At 39.3% G+C, this 12,754-nt stretch overlaps 1 protein-coding gene across 1 annotated transcript in view; it reads left to right on the plus strand.

Moving 5' to 3' along the window:
- Nucleotides 1-12,754, plus strand: part of RP1 (RP1 axonemal microtubule associated) — a 258,679-nt gene that overhangs the window by 55,883 nt on the left and 190,042 nt on the right. The window contains 4 exon segments of the mRNA XM_034759443.1: nucleotides 496-708; nucleotides 1,186-1,363; nucleotides 4,885-5,016; nucleotides 11,409-11,611. Coding sequence (XP_034615334.1) covers nucleotides 496-708; nucleotides 1,186-1,363; nucleotides 4,885-5,016; nucleotides 11,409-11,611 — 726 coding nt within the window.

The following is a 12,754-nucleotide window of genomic DNA, read 5'->3' on the forward strand; positions in this document are numbered from 1 at the left end:
GAGATGAAGGAAACTAAACTGCAAATAGTTTATTCTTGTAAAGCCCACTGTACCTGAACACATCCCAGCAAACTGAAAGTTGAAAGAGTGATCTCCTCCCACTAGGTGGAGCTAAAGACTGCAACTACAGCTTAACACGGAGACATCATGATATAAACTCTGGGGAAGTCCCAGATAGTCAAAAAACTTCCCAAAACAGGGATGTACACACAACAGAGCTGGATGGAAAATTGTTTGCATAGAAGGAGAGAACAGCTTGCTAGTTGAAGGAACGCTTATGTGACTTGTGACAAAAATGTCCTTGAGTCACTTACCACCTTATACATAGAAATGCGCCTGTAGTGGTTTAAAAAACACAATTCACATCTTCTGCTTAATTGCTAGTGTAAAGGTACAACTACTGCCAGATGATGGAGTGTATCAAGGTGAAAAATCAAAGGGGGTGGAGGAAGCCACGTAATTTACACATGGATATTTTTATCTATCGATTTGTAGGGTGTGTTCCACAATGGTGCCATAATTCTGCTCACCACAAGTCTCTACCAGGCTCTCTGCCTCAGGCCTGATGGGAGCTGCAGTGGAGCAGGAAAGCAATCTGAAGAATCCTATTGGAAAGTGCATAAAATCAGCTCTGGAGTTTGCATGATTGAAAGTCTGAAAAACCAAAGAATGTATCTGAGGATCAAGGATGGCAAGTGTAATGGAACAGTAAGCAGTTCTTGTTCATATTTGCCTTTTAAAATGTTTAAGTAACTTGCCAATGCCAGAGAGAAGGAATAAAATCTTTAAAGTCAGTAAAATAATCGAACTGCATTACCCTCTGTTATCTAAAATAGAGACATTTACATCTCCCATCAGCCATAAAACTTGCAGAACTGGGAAACTCTGCTTTGAAGACAGTTTAGCCTTTGCCTAAACCTTTACATGAATCAGAACTCTCTGTCTTATGCATGATATTTCCCTTATTCGGATCATTATATCTCTATTTCTGATCACAAAGGAATAAACAGGTCCAAACATGAGGTTATCTTTATAGGATGGAACAGCTAGACAACTTAGCAGTATGATAAAAACTTAAAAAACAAACTGAATTGACACAAATATTCAAGTTTTTATTTTAAAGTTCTCCAACTGCATATCACATTCAATTGTTGAACTCACATTTATATATTTCATTTTTTTTAGGGGACGGGTGATGTATACTGTCACTTTAAAATTGAGAAGAACTTAGAAAGTGGATCTGTGAGTCTAGAATCTGTGCAAAACAGAGGGATGTATGTTGGTCTCCAACCAGATGGCCAGACCAAGCCAGTTGTTAACACTGGAGAGAGAAACATTTTGTTCTACCCACGAGTCATCAAATGTATGCAACTTTGAATACTAAACAAGCCACTGAGTATTTCACATATTTATAGCTACACATGTAAATATTTATGACCACAAAGTTTAAGGTAAAAATATAGAGACCAGACTTGAAAATTTGAATGTTTTAGTATTTTAAATGAGAAACATATCCTACTTGCAACTAATTCCTCCCATATACATTGGTAATTTTTGTACCTCATTTTACCAACTCAGGCGTTAAAAGGAAAACTCTTGTTTTTTTTGCTGAATAAATGAAACTTTGAATATGTGGATAAAAACAATGGTCATAACATTTGGTTATGACAGCTCCTTGATTTTCTGCCCAACTCTAGTCACTGGTTAGAGCAGCCGGGGGGCAGCTCTACCGTGTGTCAGCTGGCACCGGTTCCCAAGAAACTGCTCTCCAGCTGAATACAACTTGAGTGTGCTCCGGCCATACCCCCTCTCTAACTTCAATATGCCCCTCACTGCTGGAGACTGCAAGAAATATGGCATAGGAGCCAGGTAGGCTGGTTGTATACCTGGAGTGGACTCTCTCACTCTGGAAATCCCCAAAGTGTGAGTGGAGTGGAGTGGAAAATCTGCTCCACTGTCAGTGGTTGCTAACTATGCAAACCTGAGAGCTTTGTTTTTATACATTTCTGTGTTGCTTTAATCATGGCATCAAAGCATCTCCATAAAGCCTAATGAATTAAGTATCACAACATCCTTGTGTGGTAGGGGAAATATTATTATCCCTGTTTCTACAGATGGGGAACTTTCACACAGAAAGTCTGTCAGGAGTTAGACCCCAGATCTCTGAGTACTCTGCCCTAACCACAAAGCTGTACTTCCTCACAAATATCTGCCCCCTTCATTGAACTGTAGCTTTAACACACACTGTAGTTGTCTGCAGGCCAGTTCAAAGGAAAATAAGCACTTCTGCTCAACAGTCAGAAAGTGTGAACAGTACAAAGCACGTCTCATCATGAGTAAACTATGGAATAGATTTGAAAACATACATCTCTGAGTTTCAGTTGGAATGTCTACTGGTAGTGGCGATCTTGCTAAATATTGATAACATTTCTGTGATGCTGACAATCTGGAGTAAATGCCCAGAAATAGTTGATCAGTTTTTATCTTTTTTAACTAACGTCCCCTTTTTTATGAGGCAAAGAGGGAAAAGTTTAAAACGGATACACTTTTTACATGGACATTAGGATAAATGGGAACATGAAACCAGTCTTCAGGAACTAAAAGACATTAATTTGGGATTACCTTTTAAAATTAATATACAACTGCTGTACCTTATGGGCTGCATTAGACACAGACACATTGAGTGGGGGGGTATTGGACTAAGTGGCAGTGCTTGAAGTCATGCTTGTCTAGGTCCCAGTGCCACCAGAGTCATTGTCATTATTATTATTATTATGAGGGAAGGGTGTTATGGGTAACACCCTTCCTACCTCTTTAAGAATGGTATAAAAAGAGTTAGGCTGTACTCCCCCAGAGCAGCCTACCTAGTACTGTCCCATGGCCAGATAATAAAGCCACACCCAGCTAAACATTCCCTCACTGGGCCAATCTGTTCTAACCACCTTGGCAGCGGAGAGCTGTAAATTAGCTTTCTGAAGTCTCCTGAGCAGGTGTACGAGAGGGTAAATAGCTCCCTGTAATTTCTCCCCCTCTAGTGCTCCCACACGGGGACAGACATAATTCAGACTGTGAATTTTTGGAATTTCATCTACTGATTCTTTTCTGACGTTGAATCATAGGGTAGATAACAAGAGCTACTAAACCTCTTTTTTTCCCCACAGAGAAAGCAGTTTAATAGATTGATTAAAACTTTCCATGGTTCACTCTCCGAACCACATCTCATGCAGAACTCCCGTATCTTGGAAGACTATGGAGTTTTAATTGCAGAGACAACCTTGTCTTCATATGAAATTTATAATCCCATCTACAAAATGGGAATAGTTTCATAGAATTAAAATGGCCTTTTTCTAAATTCACATATCTTATGCTTTAATGATTATTCCTTTATAATGGGATTTTCAAAGGAACTGGGGCCTGGATCCTTAAAGGTATTTAATTACCTAAGTCCCATTGATTTCAATGGAAGTTAGGAGCCTAAATAGCTTTGAGGATCTGGGCCCAAGTGATTTAAGTTCCCAATTCCTATTGAATTAGGCAGTTAACTTCCTTAAAGTCCTTTGCAAATCCCAGCCTTCATGTTTCCCTAAAAAGACCAGTTCTTGGTTCTGATGTGGTAGTTTAATGGGGTGACACATTATCCAATTTTCATCACACTCAGGGGTTGTCTATGCAGACACTGAGTTTGCGGCTGGCTGGGATGTAAATCTACCTTGCACTAGCCTGCTACTCACGAAGTGTCCATGTGGACCCTACTGTCATGCACTAAAAGTTCCATAGAGTGCTTTGATGTACCCCATAATGAAATATATGAGCCAATTGATAAAGATTTATACCATTCAGAGCCCTTTTTTATTTTCCATTTGGCGCGCAGCTGATAGTCACTTGGCCAGTACTTGGCAGAAACCAGTACGGTCACAGCTTTTTATATCTTGTGGATGTTAGTTCAAAGATATTTCAGATAAAGAAAGAGACCATAAAAATGATGAATTGACCATCAAGCTTTGACTATAAGTTGGGAGCCCCAGATACAAGCAATATAAACTCATCAAGAATACCTCAATCAGTAGTCAGAGACTGTATTATAGCACACAGTTTATATTATTATTTAAACAATTCCAAAGGTACACAGAAGCATTACAATAAAAGTAATCATAACCGTGGCATCACTGGAAGTTCAGTGCGTGCACCGTGCATGTGGTTGAGGGTGAAGGAGCAGAATATTTGAGTAACTATATACCACACAGACGAGAGAGAATAATTTTTCCTCCTAAACCCATGAAGAAAAGGGTTTTCTATGGAAAACCTTAACTAAAGCAATGCTAACTGGTACCGCTATAATAAAACTAATCGCTACTCCATTTTAGACTCAGGTATGAAAGTTGGTTCCTAAAATACCTTGCTTCTTAATAAAAGAAGATAAAAGGACCTAATGCTTTTTTTCAGAGCAGCCAAGGTTTGTCTCTTTGCTATTTCATAGTTCAGAAATGGCCACTGGCAGTTTTGTTTGAAAGAGATGTCAAGCAATGGCCCCCTTTAAGCAAGAAAACATCAGTGGAGGGACTTAACGTCAAGAAAACAGCATTTGAACGAGTCATTTGATTTCATACATCAATGTTAAATTGTTGCTTAGAATTGCAAAGCTGTGAATGAATTTTATTGGCATGCCATCTTTTTTTCTTTTTTCTTTTTTTTTTTGCTAGCAATAAAAACCTATTACTTACATCTATGCAATGCACAGAGAAAAGATTTTGGTATATCTTGTACGTTTGTCTGACAATTGCAAGGTTTATTACTTGTGTTTGCTGTTGAATACATGGGTAGCTTCTAAATAGGAGAAGCAAATGATTTTTTGGTAGTGTCACACTTTACATTTTGTTATTTTAGTTGGCAGGGAAAAGCCTATGGGAACATCTGCGACACCCAGCCAACCAAAGGGAGGGATCAGAGAATCCGAACACCAACCGGCAAAAGCCCAGAAGCCAGTGGCTCAGAGCCCATCAGCTTCTTCACCCGCAAGTAAGGAATAGTTTTCAAAAATCTATACTGCAGTACTGTGATTCTGTGTCTTTGTGATGGCCTACCATCACAGGGACGACACCAAATGGCTTTTCTAGACTGTTGCAATGGACAGTGTGGATATGAACTGCTCTTTAACAGACTTGTTATCTGAAAAAGCAGTGAAGTTTATCATATTGGTTAGCCAATAGTCAGCATATAACTGATTTGACTAATTTCACTATGCTGGTTTTGAATACATTATTATAATATAGCCCAGCTCTTTTCCCTACTAATATATAACTGTGCTAATACAATGTAGGGCCCAATACAAAAGCCCATTGAAGTCAATGGAAGTTTTTCCATTTACTCTAGTGGGCTTTGGATGAGACACTAACTACCTTTAAAAATGTTTGGATATGGCTGCATCATATTGTTGTGTATAATTACTGGGGGAAGGGAGTAAGGATTCTTGACCCAGTACATACTGGCCTCAGTACTCTGCTGCACCCAATATCCACTGGGTGTGGATGAGGAGGCCCTGTGCCCAGGATTGACTGGGTGAGGAGTTGTTAATGCTGATTTGATCCATGTCTGCTTGTGGCTCTCAAGGAGCCATCAATCAACTGGGCATTGCCCAAGCCTTCACCAATTCTCTCCACCCAGAAACCTACTACACTGGGAGTGGCATAAAGGGATTAAGATCATATTGTTTGGGGCAGGGTTGGTTCTCTAGTGTATGTTGTATAGTGCCTAGCAGATTGTGGACACTACCATAATATAAACAATAACAGCGATTCACCAGTGATACCATTTACAGTGAGAAGTGTTTGAGATGGAAAACTCGGGTATTTTGGAATCTCTCTTTTTATTTTTTTTAAAGTTTCAGTATTTCACCGCCACCGCTTCAATTTAAACCATTGTTTTTTTAAGAGATTAATAATCAAAACAACAACAAAACACCACCTGTATTTCTAACTAAATGGAAATGTCTGCTCTTCAACCACAAAGATTGCAGTTTGATAGTAATTCTTGCCCTGTTCCTAGGATTACTGTGGAATGAAATAAAATAAATAAACTTGCAGCAGCCGAGAACTCAGTTTGCAGGAGTTTCATGTTCTCTTCAGAGTCTAAAGATTTCTGATTTAGCAGGACAAGGTCACGCAGCCCAAGTGGGAGCCTTTTCTGAAGGGAGAATCTTGTTCTTATCTCAGTGGTGCAAAGTTCCCCTATTCAAGAAAGGGGTCAGGCTGGTGGGGTGAAGTAGGGGAACAGACCTCTGCTTCGTATGGTCCACCTATATTTCAGATCTATGTGTGGGAGGTAGGTTGGGCCATGCGGGGGCAGGATGGAGAATCCACAGTTATGCAATTCTTCCATCCTTCCTCTACCTGTGTGGAGGGGACACGCTGGGGTTGTAGAGTCTCTTGTGCTGTGCACTATTTTGATGGACAGCTTTCCCCCACCCCCACCAGATAACAAATTGAGGAGCTCAATTGTCAAACTAGGGCTCTTAAATTGAGTTGCCCAATTCTGCTTTTGATTGACGTTGGTGGAATTTAGGTACCATTGTGCCTATATAAACAAAATGCCAAATTTTAGCATGCTAATTTGCAGGGGATGCAGAAACCGGGAGCAATATGTTTTATACCAGAGGAGACTTTAAATGCAGTGCAAGATTAGGATTGCACCAAACTCTCCTGGTTTAACTAAAATCAGTGCAGACTATTATTTCTAATTATTGCTAATTATTTGTTGATAGCACTGACATCTTTGTGGCAGCATCACTCCTGTTTTCATTTCAAATCACTTATTTCAGTTTCGGATCCCTTAGACTTCACCTGGTATTGCACTATTGTGTTGCACCAAAAGCCTTCTGCGTGTGTCATAGATTGTCAGAAAATGGTTCAGTGTGTTGAATCTAAAATCTAGGGCAACAACACATACTCCATTAAACATATTTTCAACAAAGCAGAATGTTTTTAGGGTTTGATGCCCAGGATCATTTTCCAGAGGAGATATTTACCCTAAAAATGGTTCAGGTAAAGTCTCTATAATACTTTGTAGGGAGTATTTATGAGCAGTAATAACTATGGGGTCCTTTTTGTGTCTACGCAAACTAAATGGAAATACAAAAGTTGACTGTGTCTTTCAAAGAAAATGTTTCTTTTATGAAGAATATTTTCCTATGAAGTATTTTAACAGGTGACTGGATTTTCACAGTTTTTTTGGGGGGGCGGAGGGAGGAATCATTGAAGGTCGAAAGATTTTTAATCCACATTGACCTAACACACTGATTGTGTTTTTAAATCCCCAAGTTAGTATTCACAGAAGGGTGGCAATTGATTCTGTAAGTAGATGTTTAGTATACGTCCCCAGCTATACCCCTAACATTCACTGTTAGAACATCTACAGTAACTCTTTAAGTTGTTCAGACCATCTCTCTGACAATGCAGGTCTATGCCCAATGATGTATTCATTGGTGTCCTCTGGATGGTATAGTTTTCCCTGTGAGATTACAGGAATCCTGTGAGATCTCACAAGTGTGGGAATTGATGTGGGAATTTTGATCTTCACCATTCACCATTGTGTTTCTGAAATCATGTTAAAAATTCCTGTGGTGGAAACATAAATATGTGCAACAATGAAAGAGTGGGCTAAATGGCCACTATCAGAGACACTGGCGTAACTAGGAGTGGAAATTTGGGTGGCCCTCGACTTCCGACACTGTGCTAGCTCAGCTTTTCCCCCGATGTTACAGCCTCTTCCCAGCCCTGGTGCCCCCAGACACAGGGCTTCACCTACCGAGCTGAGCATGCTCATGGGTCGGCGCAGAAAATGGCAAGGCAGAGCTGCCAGAGTGTAGCTTTCTCAAGGGTGGGCACGCAGCTCCAGCCTCAATTTCAGGTGCCCAAGTGACGCTTTGGGCCGCTGTGGCAGCACTACACCCCTGCTCAGATTTGGGTGGGCCTGGATGCTAAGTGGGTGGGCTGTGGTCCATCAGGTCCACCTGTGGCTACGCCCTTGATCAGAGAGCTGCATAACCAGCTGCAACCCCTGGCCAAGTGACTATCAGCTGCATGCCAAATGGCTGAAAATCCCATAAAAACAGCATTTCTTATGACATTATTTATTATTTCTACAGTGCCATAACTTGGTTAGCACCTTACAGACAAATACTAATATACAACACAAGCAAACAAACAAAAAAGAAGCAGACATTGCTCGAAATAGCTTACAATCTCTGGGCCAAATTCAGCAGTCCTCTCTAGGGCGATACTCTGATTTATTTGCATAAGGATCCCAGAATTTGGCCCTTGGTTGTGTTAGGCCTTGGTTCTGTATCAAATTCCTTAGGCATCGATGGGACTCCCCACAGATGCAAGGGTCTGTATTAGTGGATCCCAATGCAGAGTCAGGTCTTTAGTTACCTGAATCATTTGGTTTAAATGTGAGATTTAATGTGTTAAAGGAAAACCCTTTTCTTTATATATTTCAGAAGTTAAATATATTTTGGATCCAACTAGATCATACATTTGATAAAATTGACTATATAACTTTCCTTGATTACCACTGCTTTTCATAAAACAGCTACCGATACAATAAAAGTGATATCTGAAGAACTTACTTTGAAAAATCAGGACTGTGTTAAATTGATCCATCTTCTTTTCAGTTACCCACTTTGTTTCACAGACATTTCAAGTTAATGTGGAATTTTTTTTGCTTATATACACTTAATAAGAAACCAATCCAAAAGAGTCAAAGTCTTGTCTTTCACTAAGTACTCTTGTTAATACTAACAGAAATATACAATGAGATGAGTTATGGCTGGCATTTCAAACTTAACTGTCGTGTATAATACTTCATTTTCATTTTCTTCTTCTGCTTAACAAACAAAAAGGAAATTGTCCTTGGTATAAAAAACAATATACCCAGATATCTAGAGGTACTATAGTTTTTAATCAATGTGGAACCTAAAGAGAGTTTTATGTTGGTGGGAACTCTCTTAGGGCTGGCCTTCACTCCTGCAATAAATCAATCTAACGTATGCAACTTCAGTTACGTGAATAACATAACTGAAGTCGAATAACATAACTGTAGTTAGATCCACTTACCGCGGTGGCTACACTGCACTGTGTTGACAGGAGAGCATCTCCTGTTGTCTTCCCTTATGCTTCTCGGGGAGGTGGAGTACATAAATCAATGGAAGAGTGCTCTCCCATCAATTTAGCGTGTCTTCACCAGACCCACTAAATCGACTTTCACTGCAATCAGTGCCGATCTACCAGTAAGTGTAGATACTCCCTTAGAGAACATATTCTTCAGCTATTTATGTTTTCTATCTTATTGTTCCAGTAGTGGATTGCACTATATTGTTGGTGATGTATTTATGAATATTTATCAGTCTTTTCTTTTACTGCAGTATCTTCCCCTTGGGCCAGAACAGTTAGCTATAGATTGCAAACTCTTCAGAGCAGGGACGGTGTCTTCCTATGTAAGTGGACAGCACTTAGCTGACAGCACTACCTCAGGAAGGAATAATATTTCAGACATATGCCTGTTGCTAATCCATATGAATTAGAAATACTAAAAATTATGTTCCTCCCTGCTGAGACTCCATTCATTCATGCTTCACTTCCAGGTTTGTCATTTGAGATTTGCAAGTACATCTTTATCCTCAACACTGGGCGAAAGATCATTGGAGGCAATCATTGAAGTGAATTTATCTCTCTTCCAAAATTAATTTTGGTCAGGCCATCAGCTTGTGAAATTTACTTGTAATAAGTTGTGTTCTTCTCTAGTGACTAATCCACATAGAGGCTAACAACCTACTATGCCTGAAAGCCAATAGGGTTACTTCTTTTAACTGAAATGGCAGAGGTCTGTGCTTTGGGGCTGATGATCTGTGGTATGTTATGCTCATTTTGTGACTTGATTTAGAATCTGATCTTTAAACACAGTAAAAAGTTTAATTGTTTTTGAAGGGTAAAATTAAAAATGGGTGCTTGCATGTATTTGAAGAACTACTGAGTTCAAAGCTGTTCTTCCATTTAATTTCCTCAGATAGTCACTTTTTTAAATTTGAAACTTAATTTGACTCTGCTTTCAGGCATTAATAATTCTGTCAAATTAGACTCATAGACTTTAAGGTCAGAAGGGACCATTATGATCATCTGGTCTGACCTCCTGCATGATGCAGGCCACAAAGCCGTCCCTACCCTTTCCCTTGACTCTGCTGTTGAAGTCCCCAAATCCTGTGGCTTAGAGACTTCAATTAGCAGAGAATCCTCCTGCCAGCGATCCCTGCCCCATGCTATGGAGGAAGGCGAAAAACCTCCAGGGCTTCTGCCAATCTACCTTGGAGGAAAATTCCTTCCCGACCCCAAATATGGCGATCAGTAAAACCCCGAGCACGTAGGCAAGATTCTCCAGCCTCACCCTCATTAGCCATTATACTATTTACCTGCCATGGCATGCTGTTCCTTTGACTAAAATCACGTTATCCCCTTAAACTATTCCCTCCATAAACTTATCTAACTTAATTGAGTATTATAGCACCAATCCAGGAAATACTTAAGCATAAGCTTAACTTTAAGCACATGAGTAAATCCTGTTGATACCAGTGCTGAATTATCTTAAATGTTGGAGGAAATGAAAAGCACTCTGTTTTATACAATTGTTTTAAAAAGATAGTGAGGGCCTTCACTCCACAAAATTTTTTACTGTCATGGTCTCACCCCTCTAAAGAAGTAGGAACTAACTTATTTTAAAACAACAGAAACAGTATAGCATATGAGATGGCCTTGCACAGAAAGAGTTTCTGCACCCCACCTCCCCTGCTCTATTTGCAAGCAGTGCAGTAAAGTACATTATACAGGATCTCTTGTCAGTTTCATTTTGCTACCTTTGACAGCAACAGATCCTGAATGAGAAATGTCCTGAACACCTGTCTGTATAGCTGTTTGAGAAATATATGATTCAACTCACCCCATTTAGCTTGCACGTATTTTAAAACAACAGACAGATATTTCAGTTTTACTTTATCGCTCTCCGTTTTTAAATTTCTGACTTCATCTTCTGATTGTGACAATGCGTTATTCCACAATGAAACTAGGTAAAGAGATTTTAGAAGCTGGTGTTTCCATTGAATCATAGAACATTGTAGGGATGGGGAGGCTATTACACATTTGAGATGCTTGGTCTTTTCCAGTTTGATTTTAGTAGTTCAACTTCAGCTAACCAGAACATTTTGGACTAGACAAGAAACATAAATCAATCTTTTTAGGCTCTCTCACTTGCAGTGAAAAATACAATCCTCTCTCTGTTATGTTTCCTTTATGTGCTGATGTTAGAACAGGGACTGTCAGTTTCATGTCAATTTTGATTTACCACTAATGTTCTGTATTTCACAGAGGAAATGAAAAATACCCAAGGTACCAAGTATCCCCTTCCTTCAGATGATGAATGGAAAGTGTCAGTGCTGACAGGAAATGGAGGAACTCAAGCAAATGTCACACTCTGGATATATGGAGACAAAGGAGTAGCTGGACCAATAACTCTTGGCAAGGACAACAGGGAGCAACTCTTTCTTCCCAGGCAGGAGGATGAATTTCAGGTAGCTAATGAAGACTGGGAACATTATTTTACTGAATACCTTTCCAAAGATAATTCTCTCGTGATAGGGAAAATGTTTTGCATAAATAAATCTATATCTAATGTCTCTGAATTCTGCATTAAATCAGCTAAATATATATAGTATGTGGCAGAGGAAATACTCTTTTCTCTCAAGCAGGGGAAACTGCAGAAGTAAATTGCTTTCTTTAAGGCAATTAGTTTAGGCAGTTGGTTTGAAACTAGTCTTAGAAACCATCTACCTCTGCACAAATCATATCCACTGAAAGATGTGTATCATTTACAGGATCTTTAGAAATGAAATGCATTCTTGAATACACTGTTGTAATCATGGCTCAGAAATGAGTACGGCATGGTTGGCTCTGCTAAGAGTCATAACCTCGCTGTTTTCCAGCTAACTAATGCCCTAATAAAAGACTGAAATGTAAAAGGTTTATACATGGTATTAATAGATTGCAATAACATGCATGTTACATTGTCAGGATTTGATCCTGTTTATATCCTGCAATGAAAACAAAAGGAGTTTTGCGGTTGACTTTATTAATATAATTAGGATCCAGTTTGTAAAGGAGCTTACCTCCAGGTAGAATGGAAGGAAGAAATTGCTATTAACAAAGGGCTAAAGCTTCTCTTGGCTCTCACTCAAAGCTTTTATAGGAGGGACATATCCTCTTTTGTTGTCTTCCAGCTGGAAGCCATGTGTGAATGAATTGACCAGAAATGATACTTCCCATCATGTACTAAAACTTGTTCTGTGTGCTTTTTCTATACTATTGTAGTTGTGACTCACACCAAGATCCTTATTGTCCATAATAATAATTAATAAGTACTTTTGTACTAATATGGCTTAAGCATCGAGGCTATTAGCTGTGATGTGAGTTTTGGAAATATGTACAGTATATATTTCACAGCGCTATGACCCACTGGGAACTCCTTTCTCCTCACTAGTGAATAATTTATAACCAGTTTTGGGTAATAGCATGTCTGCAATATAAACTTCTCTCCCTGTCCATAGATTCCCTAAGATATGGACCAATTGTCCTGCTATAAAATAGATATCCATTATAGCCGTGTCCTATGGATATTGATCTTGAAAAAAGAAGAATCTCTCCATCAGCACCATGGG

Source organism: Trachemys scripta, chromosome 2 (genome assembly GCF_013100865.1).
Source record: "Trachemys scripta elegans isolate TJP31775 chromosome 2, CAS_Tse_1.0, whole genome shotgun sequence".
Taxonomy (NCBI): domain Eukaryota; kingdom Metazoa; phylum Chordata; order Testudines; family Emydidae; genus Trachemys; species Trachemys scripta.